The sequence below is a fragment of the Ahaetulla prasina genome, chromosome 8 (assembly GCF_028640845.1).
Source record: "Ahaetulla prasina isolate Xishuangbanna chromosome 8, ASM2864084v1, whole genome shotgun sequence".
NCBI lineage: Eukaryota > Metazoa > Chordata > Lepidosauria > Squamata > Colubridae > Ahaetulla > Ahaetulla prasina.
Genome location: NC_080546.1, coordinates 2,600,983 through 2,622,576, shown reverse-complemented (window position 1 = coordinate 2,622,576; position 21,594 = coordinate 2,600,983). Strand labels below are relative to the sequence as shown.

General features: G+C 45.9%; 1 protein-coding gene across 3 annotated transcripts in view; it reads right to left on the bottom strand.

Moving 5' to 3' along the window:
- The window catches only part of LOC131203064 (transcription factor COE3-like), a 93,479-nt gene that overhangs the window by 55,595 nt on the left and 16,290 nt on the right, over positions 1-21,594 (bottom strand). For all 3 annotated transcript variants that reach the window (XM_058192947.1, XM_058192946.1, XM_058192948.1), the window contains 5 exons: positions 16,467-16,623; positions 14,220-14,283; positions 12,712-12,767; positions 8,693-8,766; positions 4,019-4,087 (listed from right to left, as the gene is read on the bottom strand). In XM_058192947.1, the coding sequence (XP_058048930.1) occupies positions 4,019-4,087; positions 8,693-8,766; positions 12,712-12,767; positions 14,220-14,283; positions 16,467-16,623 (420 nt within the window). The remainder of the gene's footprint in view (positions 1-4,018; positions 4,088-8,692; positions 8,767-12,711; positions 12,768-14,219; positions 14,284-16,466; positions 16,624-21,594) is intronic.

The following is a 21,594-nucleotide window of genomic DNA, read 5'->3' as shown; positions in this document are numbered from 1 at the left end:
CCCCACTCCAGGAGAAGGATACTGCAAAATCCCCATTCCCACCCCACTCCAGGGGGAAGGATACTACAAAATCATTCCACCTCACTCCAGGAGAAGGATACTGCAAAATCTCCATTCCCACCCCACTCCAGGGGGAAGGATACTGCAAAATCTCCATTCCCACCCACTCCAGGAGAAGAATACTGCAAAATCTCCATTCCCACCCCACTCCAGGAGAAGAATACTGCAAAATCTCCATTCCCACCCCACTCCAGGGGAAGGATACTACAAAATCCCCATTCCCTCCTCACTCCTGGGGGAAGGATACTACAAAATCCCCATTCCCTCCTCACTCCTGGGGGAAGGATACTGCAAAATCTCCATTCCCACTCCATTCCAGGGGAAGGATACTGCAAAATCTCCATTCCCTCCCCACTTCTGGAGAAGAATACTGCAAAATCTCCATTCCCACCCCACTCCAGGAGAAGAATACTGCAAAATCTCCATTCCCACCCCATTCCAGGAGAAGAATACTGCAAAATCTCCATTCCCACCCCACTCCAGGGGAAGGATACTACAAAATCCCCATTCCCTCCTCACTCCTGGGGGAAGGATACTGCAAAATCTCCATTCCCACTCCATTCCAGGGGAAGGATACTGCAAAATCTCCATTCCTCCCCACTTCGGGGGAAGGATACTGCAAAATCTCCATTCCCACCCCACTCCAGGAGAAGGATACTGCAAAATCCCCATTCCCTCTCCACTCCTGGGGGACGGATATTGCAAAATCTCCATTCCCACCCCACTCTGGGGCCAGCCAGAGGTGGTATTTGCCGGTTCTCCAAACTACTCAAAATTTCCGCTGCCGGTTCTCCAGAACCTGCTGGATTTCACCCCTGGTTCAATGGAATTCAAAGGGGTCAGATTTCGCCTTTTATACCCACCTAGAGATTCCAGACTGGTTCCCTGCTTGACTCCTCCACTTGGCTGGTCCGCTACAGGAAGTCTTCGTCTTATAACAGTTCATTTAGTGATTACAGTTACAGGGTTGCTGAAAAAAGTGACGTGGCTATTTTTTCACACTTATGACTATTGCAACATGCCTAGGTTCTGTGATCAAAATTCAGCCACTTGGCAGCTGGCTCATATTTATGACGGTTGCAACATCCCAGGGTCCTATAATCCCCTTTTGTGACCTTCTGACAAGGAAAGTCAATGGGGAAGCCAGATTCGCTTAACAACCGTGTTCCTAACCTAACAACGGCAGCGATTCACTTAACAACTGTGACAAGAAAGGTGGGAAAGTGGGGGGAAATTCACTGAACCACTGTCTCGCTTAGCAACAGAAATGTTGGGTTGAATTGTGCTCATAAGTCAAGGACTACGGTATTCTTAACCATTGGAGGTTTTGCATCTGGAGAGGTAGGTCCATATACGGCTGTGCACAGCGGAAGGGAGGGCAAAAAGCCCAAACTCCCATTCTTCCTCCTGTTTCATTTTTGATGCCTTCCTGTCGTATATCCTCAGTTTTGGGGAGAATCTGTGTTGTGCCCTGAGATTTGCAAAGCAGCATGCAGGATGTAGGCTTGTGCTGCAAGCCCCTGGTCTGTTCTGGCCCAGCTCCAGGATTTAGCAAAGCTGACACCCAAAAACTTGTTGGAATTTAATCTGAAGGTGGCTGGATTTTTTTTTTTTTTTTGTCCTGTGCACGAGGAACAACAAGCAAACGAGAGCCGATGGTAGGAAAGGCTGAAAGATCAGCAGGGACAAAGGCGAGACAGCCTCTAATAGCTTTGATTCTTCTGCTTCTAATCTCCCCGCCGGCTTGTCAATCCTTATTATTCTCCTTCGGCGGCCGGAGGCCTCCTCGGTGAGACTGAGTGACAGGCGGGTCTGCCCAGCTATGGGGCCTCCTCGCACAGCGCCCGATCTTATCGGGAGCGGACAAAAGCTGGGGAAATGTCAGCGTGTTATCAAGACCCCCCAACTGCCACTGGGATACGCCGGGACAGGAGGGCCCCTGTCATTCCCTTGGTGTTTTGTCTGGGAGAGGGAGAAAGTGGCTTGCATGAGTGCGTGCACACACAGACACACAAGCACAGAAGGTGAGAATAGGAGAAGCATCCCGTTTTCTGAGCGAAGTGAGCAGAGGACTTGTCCAAGGGACCAGAAGATCTCCAGGCAAACCAGAAATTAACTAAACTTTGGGAGGATTGTGTAACACCCCCTTTTCTTTTCATAGTCCCCCAGATTTGGGTTGGGCTACCTTTTCTGCCCCTAAAGGTAAAGGTAAAGGTTTCCCTCGTTGCTGACTCTAGGGGGCGGTGCTCATCTCCGTTTCAAAGCTGAAGAGCCAGCGCTGTCAGAAGATGTCTCCGCGGTCATGTGGCCGGCATGACTCAACGCCAAAGGCGCACGGAACGCTGTTCCCTTCCCACCAAAGGTGGTCCCTATTTTTTCTACTTGCATTTTTACGTGCTTTCGAAACTGCTAGGTTGGCAGAAGCTGGGACAAGTCACGGGAGCTCACCCCGTTACACGGCAGCACTAGGGATTCAAACCGCTGAGCTGCCGACCTTTCGATCGACAAGCTCAACGTCCTAGCCCCTTGCAAAACAATAAGAGGGACCAAAACCCAGCTTTCACACTTTACACACACACAACACAACACAACACAACTGACTCACACACAATGTAAAAGCAGCTGCACTTCACCCAAAATGGCCCCTGCAAAACCCTAACCCTAACCTTTCGATCGACAAGCTCAACGTCCTAGCTCCTGAGCCACCATGTCCCTTTTTCCCCCCTGCTCCTACCCACCCCCAAATCTTCCTCCACCAGCTTCTGCTGGGTCTTAAGATACATCGGCTTTGCAAACCAAAGAGATTTTTTCCTTGTCTCCCCGTACACAATAAGTAGAATTGTGGAGCTGGGTGGCACCACAAGTCACAGTGTGCACTGCAGCTGCCAAAAAAGCCAACACAGTTCAACAGAGGGATGGAATCGAGATCGTGTGAAGTGTTAATACCACTTTAATACCACCTTGGTGAGGCCACACTTGGAATATTTTTTTTTTAATTTACATTTATATCCCGCCCTTCTCCGAAGACTCAGGGCGGCTTACAGTGTATAAGGCAATAGTCTCATTCTATTTGTATATTTTACAAAGTCAACTTATTGCCCCCCCAACAATCTGGGTCCTCATATTGCATTCAGTTTTGGTCGCCACGATGTAAAAATGATGTGGAGACTCTAGAAAGAGTGCAGAGAAGAGCAACAAAGATGATTAGGGGACTGGAGGCTAAAACATACGAAGAACGGTTGCAGGAACTGGGTATATTTAGTTTAATGAAAAGAAGGACTGGGGGAGACATGATAGCAGTCTTCCAATATCTCAGGGGGCTGCCCCAAAGAAGAGGGAGTCAAACTATCCTCCAAAGCAGGGGTCTCCAACCTTGGTCCCTTTAAGACTTGTGGACTTCAACTCCCAGAGTTCCTCAGCCAGCTTTGCTGGCTGAGGGACTCTGGGAGTTGAAGTCCACAAGTCTTAAAGGGACCAAGGTTGGAGACCCCTGCTCCAAAGCACCTGAAGGCAGGACAAGAAGCAATGGGTGGAAACTAATCAAGGAGAGAAGCAACCTGGAACTAAGTTTCTTAATTGCTTATTTGTACCCTATGATTATCATTAAGTGTTGTATCATTAAGTGTTAAATTTGTACCCTATGACCATCATTAAGTGTTGTAAGTGTTGTACCTTGATGAAGGTATCTTTTCCTTTATGTACACTGAGAGCGTATGCACCAAAGACAAATTCCTTGTGTGTCCAATCACACATGGCCAATAAAAAAATTCTATTCTATTCTATTCTATTCTATTCTATTCTATTCTATTCTATTCTATTCTATTCTATTCTATTCTATTCTATTCTATTCTATTCACCCTTCAACCCAATCTGTGTTTGGTTCTGCTCTTGGGTATCTCTGGCTACCTCCCAGGATAACGGCATCGCAGAGCTTCGGACGTGTTCTGTTGGTACTTACCTGTCAATGATGACTGGATCGGAAGGGGTCTCGTTGCGGTTTCCACAACTTTTCTTGTCACAGCAGCGGCTGTTGGGGGGAAGAAAGAGAGGGACGGTCGGTCAGGGCAAAGGAGGAACTCAAGATGGCAACATCGAAAGAAAGACCCGCCATCAACTCTCTGAATGAAAGATACGGCGGGTCTTTCTGAAAGAAGGAGGCCTTAGGCAGTCTATTAGGTCAGCATCTATGGGTAGTCCTCGACTTACAATGGTTCGTGTAGTAGCCGTTTGAAGTTACAATAGCACTGGAAAAAGGGACTCCTGGCCGTTTTCCCCACCCTTAGGACCCTCTTGAGTCATAGGCCACCCAGCAGAGGCCTGATCTGCTTCGGGTGTTGTCGGAATGAAGCTGTCCTGATGCAAAAAGTCTAAGCAAGGAGCTGGTTGTTGTAGAGAGGAGGTTTGTGACATGTTTTGTGTGGAGAGAACCAGAACTGGGCTGGCAGCCCTGAAGTGGTAATCAGAACCAATGGTCAGAACCAATGGTCTTGCTTCGGCTACGACTTGGATATGTTCTGTTTTTAAAATTAGCCTTCCTTCCTTCCTTCCATCCTATCTCCTCCCTCCCTCCTTCCCATCAATCCTATTCCCCTCTTCCCTCTCTCCCTCCCTCCCTGCTTCCTTCCTTCCTTCCTTCCTTCCTTCCTTCCTTCTATCCTCCCTCCCTCCCTTCCTTCTTTCCTTCCTTCCATCCCATCTTCCTCCTCCCTCCTTCCCTTCTTTCCTTCCATCCTATCTCTCCCCTCCTTCCCTCTCTTTCTCCCTCCCTTCTTTCCTTCCATCCTATCTCTCCCCCTTTCCCCCTCCCTTCCATCCATCCAATTTCCCTCCTCCCTCTCTCCTTCCCTACCTCCTTCCTTCTTTCCGTCCTTCCTTCCTTCCTCCCTCCCTCCATTCCTTCCTTCCACCTTCTCTCCCCACCCTTCCTCCCTTCCATACCAACACCATTCCTTCCTCTATTCCCTTAACTCTTTAGGTTTGCCAGATACAATTGAAAGACACTCTAAAAGTACCACTACGTTTGTATTTCGGATTCAGAAAGACGCGTCGCCTTTTCCCGACTTCCCTCCTGCATACAGTCAGCAGAGAAACCGGGGCTCTAAGAGAGTCCCAAGGGGGCTGCCTCACTTTGCAACTTGGTTCTTCTTGCCACAGAAAAACTCTGAAACTCGGTTTGCCTCTCAAGGACAGAGAACAAAACTTGCAAACCGTTGGGCTTCTCATCCATTGGTGGTGGTTGGGGGGGGGCAGTCAAGAAAGGCACCCCCACCCACTAGATTTCCTGCATGAGAAACTGGTCGCAAAGAAGAGCATCACGTTTCCCTCATAAAAATTTGGCCACAAAGGCTGTGAAGTGGTTTGGGTTGCTGCATATATGGGGGCTGGAAGAAGCCCATCTGCAACTCTTTGAAGCAGAGCTCTTCAAACTTGGCCGCTTTAGGACTTGTGGATTCCAACTCCCAGAATTCTCCAGCCAGCATAGCTGGCTGGAGAATTCTGGGAGTTGGAGTCCACAAGTCTTAAAGCGGCCAAGTTTGAAGACCTCTGCTTTAAAGCAACCACATCTTTTTCCCTTCCAGTGAAAAGAAGCAGCTGCTTTAAAGTGATGCCAACAGGGGCTCACACTCCAAAGCAGTTGCCAAGCTTGGATACCTGGAAACAGAACTTGGATACCCTTTCAGGGCCAAGACACACTGTTTTGCAAGAAAATATATAATGGAAAAATAGAGTCTTGGGAGGCACCTTGGAGGACATCTAGTCCACCCCCCTGCTCAAAATAGCGAACTATACCAAACATAGTGAATCCAGAGATGAAAAATCACTAATGCAGCCGGTTGAATGTGGATTTCTGGATTTAACCTCCCCAGAGGAGAGAGACGGAGAAACTGACCGGATCTTGTCTCAGCGTTAAGCTTCCTTGCCTTTGTATGCCACACTTTTCGAGATTCCCTACCCAATTACTGTTTTCTCAATCATTAGAGCAAGTACCATCCCTCACATTAAATATAATTAATCGTTGATCTGATAAACAGCCGAGAGCTCTAAATTCACCCCAGTTCCTCTCGGGGGACCGGCAATTCCATCCGTCGTCGTTCCATAAACAACACAACCAAAGTTGTGCGTGGAAGGCACAATATTTTGCCCTCCCGAGTCCCGAGCCACCCTGTCTATTCCCTTAGCCCCCAGGATCATTAGCAAGGTTCCTGAAGATCAATTAGCCATCCAACTTGGCAACCAGGCAGCCGTGCTAATTTGCAAAACACCAAGAGCAGAACAGCCATAAACAAAGCGGGTGTTAATAGGTCACAGGGGAGTTTGGCTGTCGAGGGAGACTCCTTCGCACTCCCCGGGTGGGTCTACCTCCCAGCACTTGGTGAGGGAGGTGGTCCTCCCCCTTTCTTGGCTTTGGAGAATAGATGACCCTCTTTTCTTTGGGGCAGCTCCTCAAATACTAGAAGGCTGCTATCATGTCACCCCTGGTCCTTCTTTTCGTTAATCAAGGAGAGAAGCAACCTGGAATTGAGGAGAGACTTCCTGACCGTGAGGACAATTAATCAGTGGAACAGCTTGCCACCAGAAGTTTTGGGTCCTTCATCACTGGAGGCTTTTAAGAAGATACTGGACAGTCAGTTGTCTGAAATGGTCTAGGATCTCCTGCTTGAGCAGGGGGCTGGACTAGAAGACCTCCAAGGTCCCTTCCAGCTCCATTCTGATTCTGATTCTAATCAAAGAGAAAAACAACCTAGAACTAAGGAGGAATTTCCTGATAGAAAGAACTATTAAACAGTGGAACAACTTGCCACCAGAAGTTGTGATTGCTCCATCACTGGAGATTTTCAGGAGGAAATTGGACAACCAGTTGTCTGGAATGGGATAGGGTCTCCTGCTTGAGGAGGGGGCTGGACTAAGAGACCTCCAAGGTCCCTTTCAACCCTGTTATTCTGTTAGTATTTGTGAGAACACCTAGGACAGGTGTGTCCAACCTTGGCAACTTTAAGATGTGTGGACTTCAAGTCCCAGAATTCCTCTGCCAGCAGCAGTGAATCTATGGACACCTGGACAGCCATGTTAATAAGAGCGCATCACAATTGTGTAGCCAAAAGCCATCAGGACGAGCTCAGTCGCTCTAACTTTATTCAAAAGTGCAAGCATTTGTCAACTGCAGCTCCCTTGCCTGGAAATGCTCTCTCCCAGAAGCTGAAGGTGAAAGCTTTTCAATAAAAGTTTCTTGGCCGGAAAAAGATGCTATCGGAAATACCTCCCGATTTTTCCTTGCACACTGGAAGTGGCACAACGCCTTTCTCACAATGCCGGACGGAATGGAAACCCAGCAACCTGCAGGTCGCTTTTCCTGCAATGTTGATGTTTTGGGAGGCTTGAGGGTCTTCCAGGGAGGGTCTGCCTGCAAGTCTTACAGCCCACCGATCTGTGCATCACCTTCTCAGATCTGTATTTTTTTTTAGTCTTCCTTCCTTCCTTCCTTCCTTCCTTCCTTCCTTCCTTTCCTCTCTTTCATCCCTCCCTCTTCTTCTTCCCACCATCCCTCTCCTTCCCTCCCTCATCTTCCTCTTTCCCTACCTCCTCCTCCCTCCTTATTTCCCTCTCCTTCCTCTCCCTACTTTCCTCTTCCTCCCTCCCTCCCTTCTTTTTTCTCTCTCTCTCCCCTACTTTCCTCTCCTCCCCCCCTCCCTTCCACTTCTTCCCTCCCTTCTTCTCCCCCTTTCCTCTCCCTCCCTTCTTCCCTCCCTCTCCTTCCTTTTCCTCCCTCTCTCCCATTTTCATTCCTCCCTCCCTCTTCTTCCTCCCACCCTCCCTTACTTCCACTCCTTCCCTCCCTTCTTCTCCCTCCTTTCCTCTCCCTCCCTTCTTCCCTCCCTCTCCTTCATCCCCCTCCTTCCCTCTCTCCCTGCCTCCCTTGGAAGTAGTAGTTGCACTCTGAAAAATGGCTGCCTTTGCCCCCCCGCCCTCCGCCCCGGGAGTGATTCTATATTTCCCAAGCCTGACTGGAGAGATTTGACCAGGTTAAAGCATGCTCTGTGAAAAAACCCTTGCAATTGTGGCTAAGAGGAACAAACTGTCTACAAATCATGCTTACAAACCTGGGTTGAAAGGCTCCTCCTTGACCTTAATTTAAACCACTTCCCCAAGCCCACTTGAACCAGGTCCTTGTGAACAAGAACAGCAGAACTATCGATTTAAACTAGACCCAAAGGATTAATTCCGGACATTCTTGTTATTAATTCAGACTGTCGGACAGATTTTTGCTGCAACAGGTCAAATGTCCAACCAACCCAACATCTTGAACCCAACAGGGGACATCCAAACCCCTTTTCTGAAATCTAAAAATGGCTGTGGCTGCTTTGAATTCTTCAGTTTCTCCTTTTTCCACCCTTCAATCACAGCCATGGCCGCCATTTTGACTTTTTTGACTCCCGTCCCTGCAGACATCCCCCTGCTTCCAGGCCATTGAGTCCAACCTCCTGATGGTCCCGTTGTTGCTTCTGCTGCTTTGCAAAACGGCCTTGCCTTCACGCCCCAAAATATGCCGTACTTGAAGCTTCCCGGAGGTCCTCCTTAATCCCACCCAGGACCAGCCTGTGTCGCCGCATCGCCACTCCCGAGCACGACTTACCTGCACATGATCTCATGAGTTAACAACACGCGGCACATCTCAGGGTTCTTATCCTGGCCTTCGTAGATGATGGCCTGCAATCAAAGAGGAGACGCAACATTAGGAAGGGCCCCGATAGTTGCAGATCTGCCTGTCTGCTGCAGAAGACCATAAGTGGTCCTTCTGGGCAGGGCTTCAGTTATCAGTATCAATTAGGGCTTCCTTCCTTCCTTCTTCCCTTCTTTCCTTCCTTCCTTCCTTCCATCCATCCAGAATTCTAGGTCTTCCTTCCTTCCTTCCTTCCATCCAGAATTCTAGGCCGGCCGGCCTGCCTGCCTGCCTGCCTTCCTTCCTTCTTTCCTTCCTTCCTTCCTTAATTCCTTCCCTTCCTCCTTCCTTCCTTCCATCTATCCAGAATTCTAGGTCTTCCTTCCTTGCTTCCTTGCTTCCTCCATCCATCCATCCATCCATAATTCTAGGACTTCCTTCCTTCCTTCCTTCCCTCCTTCCTTCCTTCCTTCCATCCATCCAGAATTCTAAGTCTGTCTTCCTTCCTTCCTTCCTTCCTTCCTTCCTTCCTTCCTTCCCTCCCTCCCTCCCTCCCTCCCTCCCTTCCTTCCTTCCTTCCTTCCCTCCCTCCCTCCCTTCCTTGCTGGGCACCTTTGACTGTCTCAAATGGGTCATCAGGAGGTGAGGCATTTCTGTCCTGGACAGCAGCATCTCCACCAGCTTCTGAGATTGTGATGGCTCCCTCCCTGTAGACATCTCCATGCAAAGGTGCCTTTCAAGACCATGAGCTGCAGCCCTTGCATGGAGATGTCTACCAGGAGAGAGCCATCATGTTGTGGGGCCCTCCTCCAAAGCAGCAGCAACCCCTCATCTCATCCTGCTTGTCTTCCTGCATGTGGTCAGCTTCCAGGAACTGGCTTGCAGCAGAGAGAAACCCGAGGGGAACATTGTGAGATGCATCAATCCCAACTAAACACAGCCTCAGTCTAGCACTCAGCTCTAAAAGGAAAACTGGGCTGCCCTCGATTTAACACAATGCAAATTCAAGGCCTTTAACGGCGGCTCGGTCCACTGGCTGCAATTTACCCAGTGCATTGAAGGGGGCTTCCGAATTTAGTTGTGTTTACACAACTCCCAAAGCCCGGTTGACTTTAACAATGGGGTTTTTTTTTGGAGAAGGGGGAGGTATATAATATAAACAAGGTGCCTTGGGCAAATGCTGGCTTTGAAGTTGTTTGAGGCTTCGGTATCTTGAGGGGATGTGGCAAACAAGCTGGTTCAGGAACAAAATTCAATGCGACTGGATTACTGCGCTTCCGTCTACGTGGGGCTGCCCTTAAAGACGGCTTGGACAATTCAGTCGGTCCAGCATACTGTAGCCCAGGGGTCTCCAACCTTGGCAACTTTAAGACTTGTGCACTTCAACTTCCAGAATTCCTCAGCTGAGGAATTCTGGGAGTTGAAGTCCACAAGTCTTAAAGTTGCCAAGGTTGGAGACCCCTGCTGTAGCCGATGTTCCCCCTGGACAATCCTGGTTCTGTCACATGAAATTGTAGCTGCGGGGGGGTGGGTGGGGTGTTTAACGACTGTTGCTAAGCTTGTGAGTGCAATTCATAGAACATAGAATAACAGAGTTGGAAGGGACCTTGGAGGTCCTCTAGTCCAACCCCCTGCTCGGGCAGGAGGCCCTCTACCATTTTTGATAAACGATTCTCCAGTCTCTTTTTGAAAGCCTCCAGTGATGGAACACCCACAACTTCTCAAGAAAAAATATCCCATTAGTTGATTGCTTCACGGTTAGAAATTTTTCCTTAGTTCTAGCTGGCTTCTCTCCTTGATTACATTCCATCCATTGTTTCTTGTCCTGCCCTCAGGTGCTCTGGAGAATAGCTTGACTCCCTCTTCTTTGGGGCAGCCCCTCAAATACTGGAAGACTGCTATCCTGTCTCCCCTAGTCCTTCTTTTCATTAAGCTAGACATACCTAATTCCTGCAACCGTTCATCGTATGTTGTAGCCTCCAGGCCCCTAATCATATTTGACGCTCTTCTCTGCACTCTTTCTAGAGTCTCCACATCTTTTTTGTGTTGTGGTGGCCAGAACTGGATTCAGTATTCCAGTTCTCAACTTACAACCATTTGTTTAGTGACCGCTTGAAGTTAAGGCACTGAAAAAAGGGACTTATGATCGGTTTTCATGCTTACAACCATTGCAGCATCCCAAGGATCAGGTCATCAAAATTTAGATGCTTGGCAACGGACTCATATTTATGACGGTCGCAGTGCCCCAGCATCACATCGTCCCCTTTTGCGACCTTCTGACAAGCAAAGTCAAAGGGGAAGCCCGATTCACTTAACAACCCTGTTATTAACTGAAGTGCTTTACTTAAATGGCAGGAAAGATTGGAAGATGGGGCAAAACTCACTTAACAACTGTCTCATTTAGCAACCAGAAATTTGGAGCTCCATCGCAGACGCAACCCGGGGACTACATGTATTTGCCGGTTAATGTGAATAATGCCAGGGAATGCCTGTGTTGGAAAACAACTGGATTTCCCAGCTGCAGACCCATCTGTAATTTTTTTAACAGAGCATTATTCTCTTTCTTCTTTCCATTTAACATCAAGCATCAAGCCAGACCTCTGGGAGAAAATCCAGGGTTCAAAAAACAACAACAACACAGCAGTTGGATACTCCTTGGTGCGAAGTAGGCGTTAAACACCCGCTGTCCCATCTGGGCCAGGCGCTCTTAACACCCAGCCAGGAATCTGCCTCTTCACTTAATGGTGTTGATTAATAAGATGGAAACTTAATGAAGCATCTTCAATTATTTGCAAGAATTAATTCCCTGGGACTCCTTTTCCAGAGTGAGCTCGTTCAGAGTGACTTGTTTTCTTATCAAACCGAGACCGGATTGCTTTTTTACTCCACTATCCCAAAGGTGTTTGTTTTTTTCCCAAAAGGCAACCGGACTTTCTGCTTTTTTTCTTTGAAGGCGTTTCGCTTCTCATCCAAGAAGCTTCTTCAGCTCTGAGCTCAGAGCTGAAGAAGCTTCTGGGAATGAGAAGCGAAACGTCTTCAAAGAAACACCAGGAAGTCCAGTTGCCTCTTGAAAAAGCACCTTTGGGACAATCATGACCTGGAGCAGGCTGAGGAATTCTGAGAGTTGAAGTCCACAAGTCTTAAAGTTGCCAAGGTTGGAGACCCCTGACATGGAGAACTGAGAATCTCCATAGACATTTTTGTCCACTAGCAAATTTTAGGAAAAGGCCTAATTTTTGGGCGGGGAACTGATCAAAAGTTCTGTCTTTCCATAACACGGGTTAATGGGGACATTTCATTTTATTTGATCCTGGGTTGATCAGAAGTCAGGGTTACGAAGATTTGGGGTAAATAAGAAACCGTTGTATTTCTAGGAGTAAAATACATTACAGGTAGTCCTTAACGTATGACCACAATTGAGGCCAACATGTATGCTGCTAAGTGAGAAATTGGTTAAGTTTTGTGAACTTTTCTGGCCACATTTGTTAAGTGAATCACTGCAGTTGTTAAATTAGTAAAATGGTTCTTAAGTGAATCTGGCTTCCCCATTGACTTGGCTTGACAGAAGGAAGTTCGTAAAATGGGGGGCAAAACTCACTTAACAACTTTCTTGCTTAGCAACGGAGATGTTGGGCTCGAGTATGCTCATAAATCGAGGGCAATCTGTATATGGTTGAGACGGTGGGAAGGCCATGTCTCCTTGTGAAACGAAGCTGTCCGCTGCCACCGCCTTCAAACTACAATACCCAGCGTCCTTTGGGGCAGGGGTCTGCAACCTTGGCAACTTTACGACTTGTGGACGTCAACTCCCAGAATTCCTCAGCCAGTGCATGCTGATTGAGGAATTCTGGGAGTTGATTTCCACAAGTCGTAAAGTTGCCAAGGTTGCAGACCCCTGCTTTGGGGGACTTTGCGATGAATGTTGTGGTGTGTGTTTGTTGAGAATCTCACACTTATCAACTTTGAGCACCCCAAGCACAGGGCATGGTTACCTGCTTGGACATGGAGTCAATGAGTCGTACGTAGAGATCTTGCTCGGTTCGAAGGCCTGGGGAAAAAAAACAAAGTTTGGAGAGAATTCAGAACAGCCTCTCTCAACTTTGGTGACTTGAAGAGAGGTGGACTTCAACTCCCAGAATTCCTCAGTCAGCCCTGCTGGGGAATTCTGGGAGTTGAACTCCACCTCTCTTCAAGTTGCCAAGGCTGAGAATTGCAACACAGCAGCTCAAGACAACCACCCCTTGTGTTTTTATGCTCGCAACAACCCTGCAAGGTAAGCCTCCGCAGTGTTTAACCATCTGCCTCCCCGTCCTGGGTCTACCCCAATGGGTTTCCAACTGGGCCGTTTGAAGACATGTTGACTTCAACTCCCAGAATTCCCCAGCTGGAATTCCAGGCTAGGGAATTCTGGGGGTTGAAGTTCGCTCTCTGTCAAGTGGCCACAGTTTGGGAAAAATGTTGTAAACCAGGGGTCTCCAACCTTGGTCCCTTTAAGACTTGTGGACTTCAACTCCCAGAGTCCCTCAGCCAGCTTTGCTGGCTGAGGGACTCTGGGAGTTGAAGTCCACAAGTCTTAAAGGGACCAAGGTTGGAGACCCCTGTTCTAAACAGTTAAAAACCTCACTGAATGTATATTATAACTTGGCCTCCAATAGTGCAAAATGTGCACTTTTAAAAAGAAGACAAGTGAGCTGTGAAAAGCAACTAAGATAACGCACACAGGGAATAGCAGAGTTGGAAGGGAGCTTGGAGGTCGTCTAGTCCAACCCCCTGCTCAAGCAGGAGACCCTGAACCATCCCAGACAAGTGATTGTCCAATTCCTTCTTAAAAATCTCCAGTATTGGAGCATCCACAACTTCTGGTGGCAAGGAGTTCCACTGGTTAATTGTTTCTCAATGTCAGGAAATTCCTCCTTAGTTCCAGGTTGCTTCTCTCCTTGGTTAGTTTCCACCCGTTGCTTCTTCTCTTGCGTTCAGGGGCTTTAGAGAATAGCTCGACCCTCTTTTCTTTGAGGCAGCAGCCCCTCAAATTTTGGAAGACTGCTATCATGTCTCCCCTAATACTTCTTTTCATTAAACTAGACATACCCAGTTCTTGCAATCATTCTTCGTATGTTTTTAGCCTCTGGTCCCCTAATCATCTTTGTTGCTTTTCTGTGCATTCGTTCTCAAGGTCTGGATGGTTTCTTACAACTGCTTTAGACACATTTTACTTAAGTCCAGAGTTTGAATAAAAGAGTGCTGACCTCCAGCCCTGTACCCACCAATTTGGGGTGAATTGGGGTGGGTGGGTTGTCCTTTCCTCAACGGCTTGCAAACATACCTTGCAAAGCTTCTGAAGCCACCCTGAACCCTATCCTAACTATTTGACTGCAGGTGGAGGGTCAAGACAAAATTTGGATGAGCAAACGTATCTCAGCCGCTTCCGTCTTCTGAGTAGCCTTCACCAAAGGCAGTAGGGCTTCACCAAAGCCCCGAACTAAGATTGTAGGGTCCTTACCGTTACTGTACAGCAGCTGCAGCCGGTAGTGAATGCCGTTGTTGGTTTTCTCGCCATTCTGTTCCTGCCGGGAGGAAAGGAGGAATGAAAAAAGATGAGGAGTGGAGATCTTCCACCTGGTGTTCCTCAAACACACATTTAACGAGGAACAACGGGGCAAGTAAGAGACGCTCTTCTTTGGAGGTACAATCAACTGGGAAGAGGAGTGGATGAACTGGTGCCGTCTCTTGTTTTCTGAGTCTGGGGGAAATTGCTGATTTTCCTTGTGCCAAGATGGGGAAATTGGGAAAAGGAGAGGGCGGAGGTGTCTTCTTCTGAAAGTGCCCGGTGCAGAAATTAGACTGGGGAGCAACCATCCTCCTCTTCCTCTTTCTTTCTTTCTTTCTTTCTTTCTTTCTTTCTTTCTTTCTTTCTTTCTTTCTTTCTCTTTCTCTTTCTTTCTCTTTCTCTCCCTCCTTCCCTCCTCCCTCTTTCTTTCCTTCCTTCCTTCCTTTTCTCTTTCCTTTTCTTTCTCTTTCCTTTCTTTTCCTCTCTTTCTCTCTTTCCTTTCTCTCTCTCTCTCTCTTTCTTTCTTTCTTTCTCTTCTATCTCTTTCTTTTTTCTCACTTGCTTGTTTTCCCTACTTTCTCGCTGTGTGTGCATATATGTGTGTGCATGTAAAAGTCTAGATGGCAACCCACCTCCGCAAATATGCCCTCAGTGCCCTACAAATGTCATCTTTATTAGATGAGGGCCTTTACTCAGAGACGACTCTTTCACTGTTTGGAAAACTAGATTTCTAGCATGGAGTGGAAGTATCATAGCTGATAGCCTTAAGTAGCCATTTATACTGTGCTAAGCAGGTAGTTTGAGAGAGTGAGCAGAGGAGGAGAAAAAGACCATTTTAATTAATGGGATTTTATCGAGTTTTGTTTCTATTTCTGGACTTTTTGTTGGAAACTGGAAAAAAAGGAAACTTGGAGTTTGATGATTACGATGGTTTTGTTATTATAGGAATGGCTGGTAAAGTTGTGAAGTGTAAAGCCAATTTTTTTTTAATTTTTTTTTAAAATTTACATTTATATCCCGCCCTTCTCCGAAGACTCAGGGCGGCTTACATTGTGTAAGGCAATAGTTTCATCCTATTTGTATATTATATACAAAGTCAACTTATTGCCCCCCCAACAATCTGGGTCCTCATTTTACCTACCTTATAAAGGATGGAAGGCTGAGTCAACCTTGGGCCTGGTGGGACTTGAACTTGCAGTAATTGCAAGCAGATGTGTTTAATAACAGGCTATCTTACAGCCTGAGCCACCCACGCCCCAAAATGTTGAGGTTGTGGGGTTTTTTTGCATTTTACTGCACTGAAAAAGTCAGGCGCCATCTTTTTCTCGCTCTTTCTCTTGGTTTCTTAATTTTTGGGTTTATTTCAGTGGCGGGTTTCAAATTTTTTACTACTGGTTCTGTATGTGTGGCTTGGTGGGTGTGGCATTTCTTGGTGGGCGTGGCTTGGTGGGCGTGGCAGGAGAAGGATACTGTAAAATCTCCATTCCCTCCCCAATCCAGGGGAAGGATGCTGCAAAATCCCCATTTCCTCCCAATCAGCTGGGACTCGGGAGGCAGCAAAGAGATGGGGGCGGGGCCAGTCAGAATTTTTACTACTGGTTCTCTGAAGTACTCAAATTTTCCACTACAGGTTCTCCAGAACTGGTCAGAACCTGCTGAAACCCACCTCTGGTTTATTTGTATTTGTATCTTGGAATGACACAATAAACTGAATTTAAAATGTTAACCTGGTAGCTTTGGGTGAAGGCTTAATGAAGAGGTATTCTCACTTCCTTTTACAAAATATAGATATAGTTTATAATGCTATAAGTCATAATGATATCTTGCAGCAAAATTCCCTTTATGCTATTTTAGATTCTCGGGTGTTTCTGCTTGCCACTTATTCCTGGTTCTTGTCGTTATTTTATATGCTGTGTCTCCTGTGGGTTATTTTTTCTTTCCTTTCCCCCCCCCCTACAAATGTCCAATAACAAAATAAATGAATGAATGAAAAAGGCGCTCAGGGAGCCATCAAGGATATTTTCAATATTACTCCAGCAAGTGTCTAGCTCTCCTGGTTTCTGATGGCTGCTGGAAAAAAAAACACAGAATAACTGCAACTGGAAGGGTTTGAGGATATTCTGTCCTGACTGTTTCCTGTGTGTGTCTGTGTGTGTTTGGGAGATGTTTGCAAGAGCCACACATGAATTTAGACCTTACTCTGTCCTTCTCCACAAAGTCGATGAAAGACGTCCTCTCGATCTCCACTGGCTGTCCGTGACGGTCATACATGGCAAGCACAAAGTGGAAAAAGTTGGATTTCCTGAGGTTAGATGGGGGCTGTTTTTCAAAGTGGGCCCGAGCCAGCCCAATACCACTGCAGGAGGGAGAGAAAGGAGAAGAAAAGGTGTTTAAGCAGCTGCAACGCAGAACATCTGCAGGGACTGAGCTCAGTCTATGCCAAAAAAATAGAATAACAGAATAGCAGAATAGCAGAACAACAGAGTAACAAATAACAGAATAGCGGAAAACAGAATAACAGAGTAACAGAATAACAGAATAATAGAGTAACAAATAACAGAATAGCAGAACAACAGAGTAACAGAATAATAGAGTAACAGAATAATAGAGTAACAAATAACAGAACAGCAGAATAACAGAATAGCAGAACAACAGAGTAACAAATAACAGAATAGCAGAATAACAGAATAGCAGAACAACAGAGTAACAAATAACAGAATAGCAGAATAACAGAATAGCAGAATAACAGAGTAACAAATAACAGAATAGCAGAATAATAGAATAGCAGAATAAGAGTAACAAAATAACAGAGTAATATAATAACAGAATAATAGAGTAACAAATAACAGAATAGCAGAATAACAGAGTAACAGAATAACAGAATAATAGAGTAACAAATAACAGAATAGCAGAATAGCAGAATAACAGTAACAAATAACAGAATAGCAGAATAACAGAATAGCAGAATAACAGAGTAACAAATAACAGAATAGCAGAATAACAGAGTAACAGAATAACAGAATAATAGAGTAACAAATAACAGAATAGCAGAATAACAGAGTAGCAGAACAACAGAGTAATATAATAACAGAATAACAGAGTAACAAATAACAGAATAACAAAGTAAGAGAATAACAGAATAAAGGAATAAAGGAATAACAAAGTAGGAGAATAACAGAATAACACGAGTAACAGAATAACGAAGTAAGAGAATAGCAGAATAGCAGAATGATAGAGTAACAAATAACAGAATAACAGAATAACAAAGTAAGAAAATAACAGAATAGCAGAATAACGGAATAACAAAGTAAGAGAATAGCAGAATAACAGAGTACAGAATAACAGAGTAACAAATAACGGAATAGCAGAATCAAAGACAAATAAGGTTGGAAGGGCCCTTGGAGGTCTTCCAGTCTATTTTTTTCCACAGGTAATCTTTGACATACAACCATAATGGAGCCTGCCCATGTTACCTAGTTAGGTCATGAAATGTCTGCAAGAATACAACCAAGTTCAGAAAGCAGCAAGGACTCCACAACTCCATAGGAGTCACAAACTTTGGAACTTTGAGACTTTCAATCCAGAACATCAAAAGAACATCGGCATAGGCAGGTTGTCCCATTGCTCCTTTTTCTTCCGTTTTGTGGAAGGTGAGCGTTGCCAGATAACCACTTGCAGAACAAATCCAATTTTTCTTATTTACACACCAGGTTTCATTCTTCTGAACTGCATCCTTTTGGGTGCACAGCATTGCGCCTGCCCTTATAGCAGAGGGCAAAATTCACAAAACATCTAACAAGTTTGCCACGAGTAGTCAGACGAGGACAAGTTCCTTGTATCCTCCCTCCAGGTGCAACTTCATCTGCAAGGAGTCCTTGCCTTACGACCACAATTGAACCCAGCATTTGTGTTGCTAAGCGACACAGCCGGTCAATGTGTTTTACCCCCTTTTAGGACCTTTCCTGCCACAGTTGTTAAATAAATCCCTGCGGTTGTTAAATTAGTAACATGATCGTTCAGTGAATACGACTTCCCCGTGGCCTTTGCATGTCAGAAGGTCACAAAAGGGGACCACGTGATCCCGGGACAGTATGACCATGATCACATGACCATGGGGATGCTGCCACAGTCATTAAGTGTGAAAAATGGTCATGTCACTTTTTTCCAGGGATGTTGTAACTCTGAATGGTCACTAAGTTGTCGCTAAATGAACTGTTGTATTTTTAGGCCTGGCTCTGTGTTTGTCAAGCCTGGAACTGCAGATTTTCTGCAAAGAAATCACATTTTGGTGATCTAATAATCTCTGCCACAGTTGGGAAATGACCGCTGTGTGCATTACAATCCAGACAACAAATACTTTAAACTCCCGAGAATTATAATCAACACCTGGACTTGTACAGAAAGGAAAAAAAGCAGGAATTTCAGTCGCTTTGGAACTTGGCAAAGGTAATATTAGGTATAAAGGAAATTTACTGCATTGGTTTCATTTATTTGGGGAATTAAAGTACAATACCGCTCTGCAAAACCCATCCGTGAGAGGGCTGGAGGGGAAAAAAAATATCATAAATGAAGGAGAAATTTTAGGAGATTAAAGGAAACCTGAGAGAGACCCAGCTGTAGGAAACAGATGTCTGGAAACCCAAAACCCAACCGGGGCCTGGTACAGGTAGTCATGGATTTACGAACACAATTGAGCCCAAAATTTCTTGTGGACAACTTAAGTGAGATAGTTGTTCAGTTTGGCCCCATTTTATAACCTTTCTTGCTACAGTTATTAAGTGAATCACTGCAGCCGTTAAGTTAGTAACCTGTTGTTAAGTGAATCCAGCTTCCCTATTGCTTTTGCTTGTCAGAAGGTCACAAAAGGGGATCACGTGACACTGCAACCGTCATAAATATGAGTCAGCTGCCAAGCGCCCGAATTTTGATCATGTGACCACGGGGAGGCAGCAACGGTCGTTAAGTGGTCATGTCATTTTTTTTCAGTGGTGGTGTAACTTCAAACGATCACTAAATAAACTCCTGTAAGTCAAGGACTACCGGAGGTGGGTTTCAACAGGTTCTGACCAGTTCTGGAGAACCGGTAGCGGAAACTTTGAGTAGATCGGAGAACCGGTAGTAAAAATTCTGACTGGCCCCGCCCCCATCTATTCTCTGCCTCCCAAGTCCCAGCTGATAGGAAGGAAATGGGGATTTTGCAGTATCCTTCCCCTGCCACGCCCACCAAGCCACACCCACCAAGCCATGCCACGCCCACCAAGCCACACCCACAGAACCGGTAGTAAAAAAAATTTGAAACCCACCGCTGAGGAATACCTGTAGTTATCTCTGAAAGACTAAATGTACTTTTTTAAAAAAAATAATTAAATAAGTAAATAAAATTTCATCCCGTCCAACCTGCCGAGAGGTTGATGCCCCTAAAAGTCTCAAAACCTGAACGTTGCCAGACAGAAACAGCCGCCAAAACAGATGAAGAAAATGAAGATGATAAATTGCTCTGTGACTTGAGAATTCAAACAGACAATCTCCTGCTACAAAACACTCCAGACTTAACAATTGTTGCTAAGAGAGACACACACAAAAAGAAAAGTCTGGATTATGGACATGACAGTAGCTGGAGACAGCGGAAGAGAAGAGAAAGAACTGGAGAAATTCTCAAAATACAAAGACCTGCAAATAGAAGGAGAACGACTGTGGCAAAAGCAAGCTAAGACGGTACCAGTATTAATAGGTGCCTTGGGAACTGGAGCACCCCTTGAACACCATCGGCATTGACAAATTCACCATCGGTCAATTGCAAAAGGCAGCTTAACTTGGAAGAGCTGAGATCCTGTGATGATACCTTTCATTCACCCAAACAGGAATGTCTGCCTATCCCAGGTCCTTGGAAAGGACTCCATTGGTGGGTAAAAATGCCAAATCCAGTTCAAATATCTAGCTGACCAACCATGAAAAATGGAAGTCCATATTATTCAGATTATTCAGAGAGGGAGGGAGGGAGAAAGGACAAGAAGAAAAAAATGGGAGGGATGGAGGGTATGAGGAAAAGAGAGGGAGGGATGGAAGGAAGGAGAAAAAGGGAAGGAAGGAGAAAGAAGGAGAAGAGGAGATAGATGGAAGGGATGGAGTGTAGGAGAAGAAGAGGGGGATAGATGGATAGATGGATGGATGGAAGGAGATAGATGGGAGGGATGGAGGGAAGTAGAAAAAGGGAAGGAAGGAGAAAGAAGGAGAAGAGGAGATAGATGGAAGGGATGGAGTGTAGGAGAAGAAGAGGGGGATGGATGGATGGGTGGATGGATGGACGGAAGGAAGGAGATAGATGGGAGGGATGGAGGGAAGGAGAAAAAAGGGAAGGAAGGAGAAGGAAGGGCAAGAGGAGATAGATGGAAGGGGTGGAGTGTAGGAGAAGAAGAGAGGAATGGATGGATGGATAGATAGATGGATGGATGGATGAATGGATGGATGGAAGGAAGGAAGGAGATAGATGGGAGGGATGGAGGGAAGGAGAAAAAGAGGGAAGGAAGGAGAAGGAAGGACAAGAGGAGATAGATGGAAGGGATGTAGGAGAAGAAGAGGGAGATGGATGGATAGATGGATAGAAGGAAGGAAGGAAGGAAGGAGAGAGATTGATGGGAGGGAAGGAGGGAAGGAGAAAAAGAGAGGAATGGAAGGAAAGATGTCTTCTTTTTTGGTCCAAAGCAAGCGACAGAGGTAGCAGCAATAAGAAAATGTATTCAAATTAAGTCAATCAGTTAAAAGGGAGATGATTAATCAACCAGGAATTCTTCCACCGGCCCTCATTTTTATGCATTAAGGTTTTCTGCACCGGCGCATGAGCCTTGATATGAACCGAAAACTCCCTTTTCATCCTTTCTTTTTCTTTCTTTCTTTCTTTCTTTCTTTCTTTCTTTCTTTCTTTCTTTCTTTCTTTTTCTTTTTTTTTGAAACTACCCAAAGTTCCAGATCTGCATCTCAGAATAACAGAATGACAGAATAACAACCGAATAGCAATAACAGAGTTGGAAGGGGCCTTGGAGGTCCTCTAGTCCAACCCCGCCTCCCTGTTCAAGCAGGAGACCATACACAATTTCAATTTCAAACAAAGGGTTGTTGTTAATTGTTATTTAAACATATCAGTGGCAGTTGTACAATCTGCCAGAACACACAGTTGTAGCTGATTGGAGAGAGCTGGCTCCTACATGAGGCAACCTGCGCCGTGATTGGCCGCTGTGGGCAAAAGGGGGTGTTTCCTTCTTTCCCGCCTTTTTCTTCTGTGAGCTTTTACCTCATGAGGATGTTCCTGCGAGGATTTTACCTCATGATG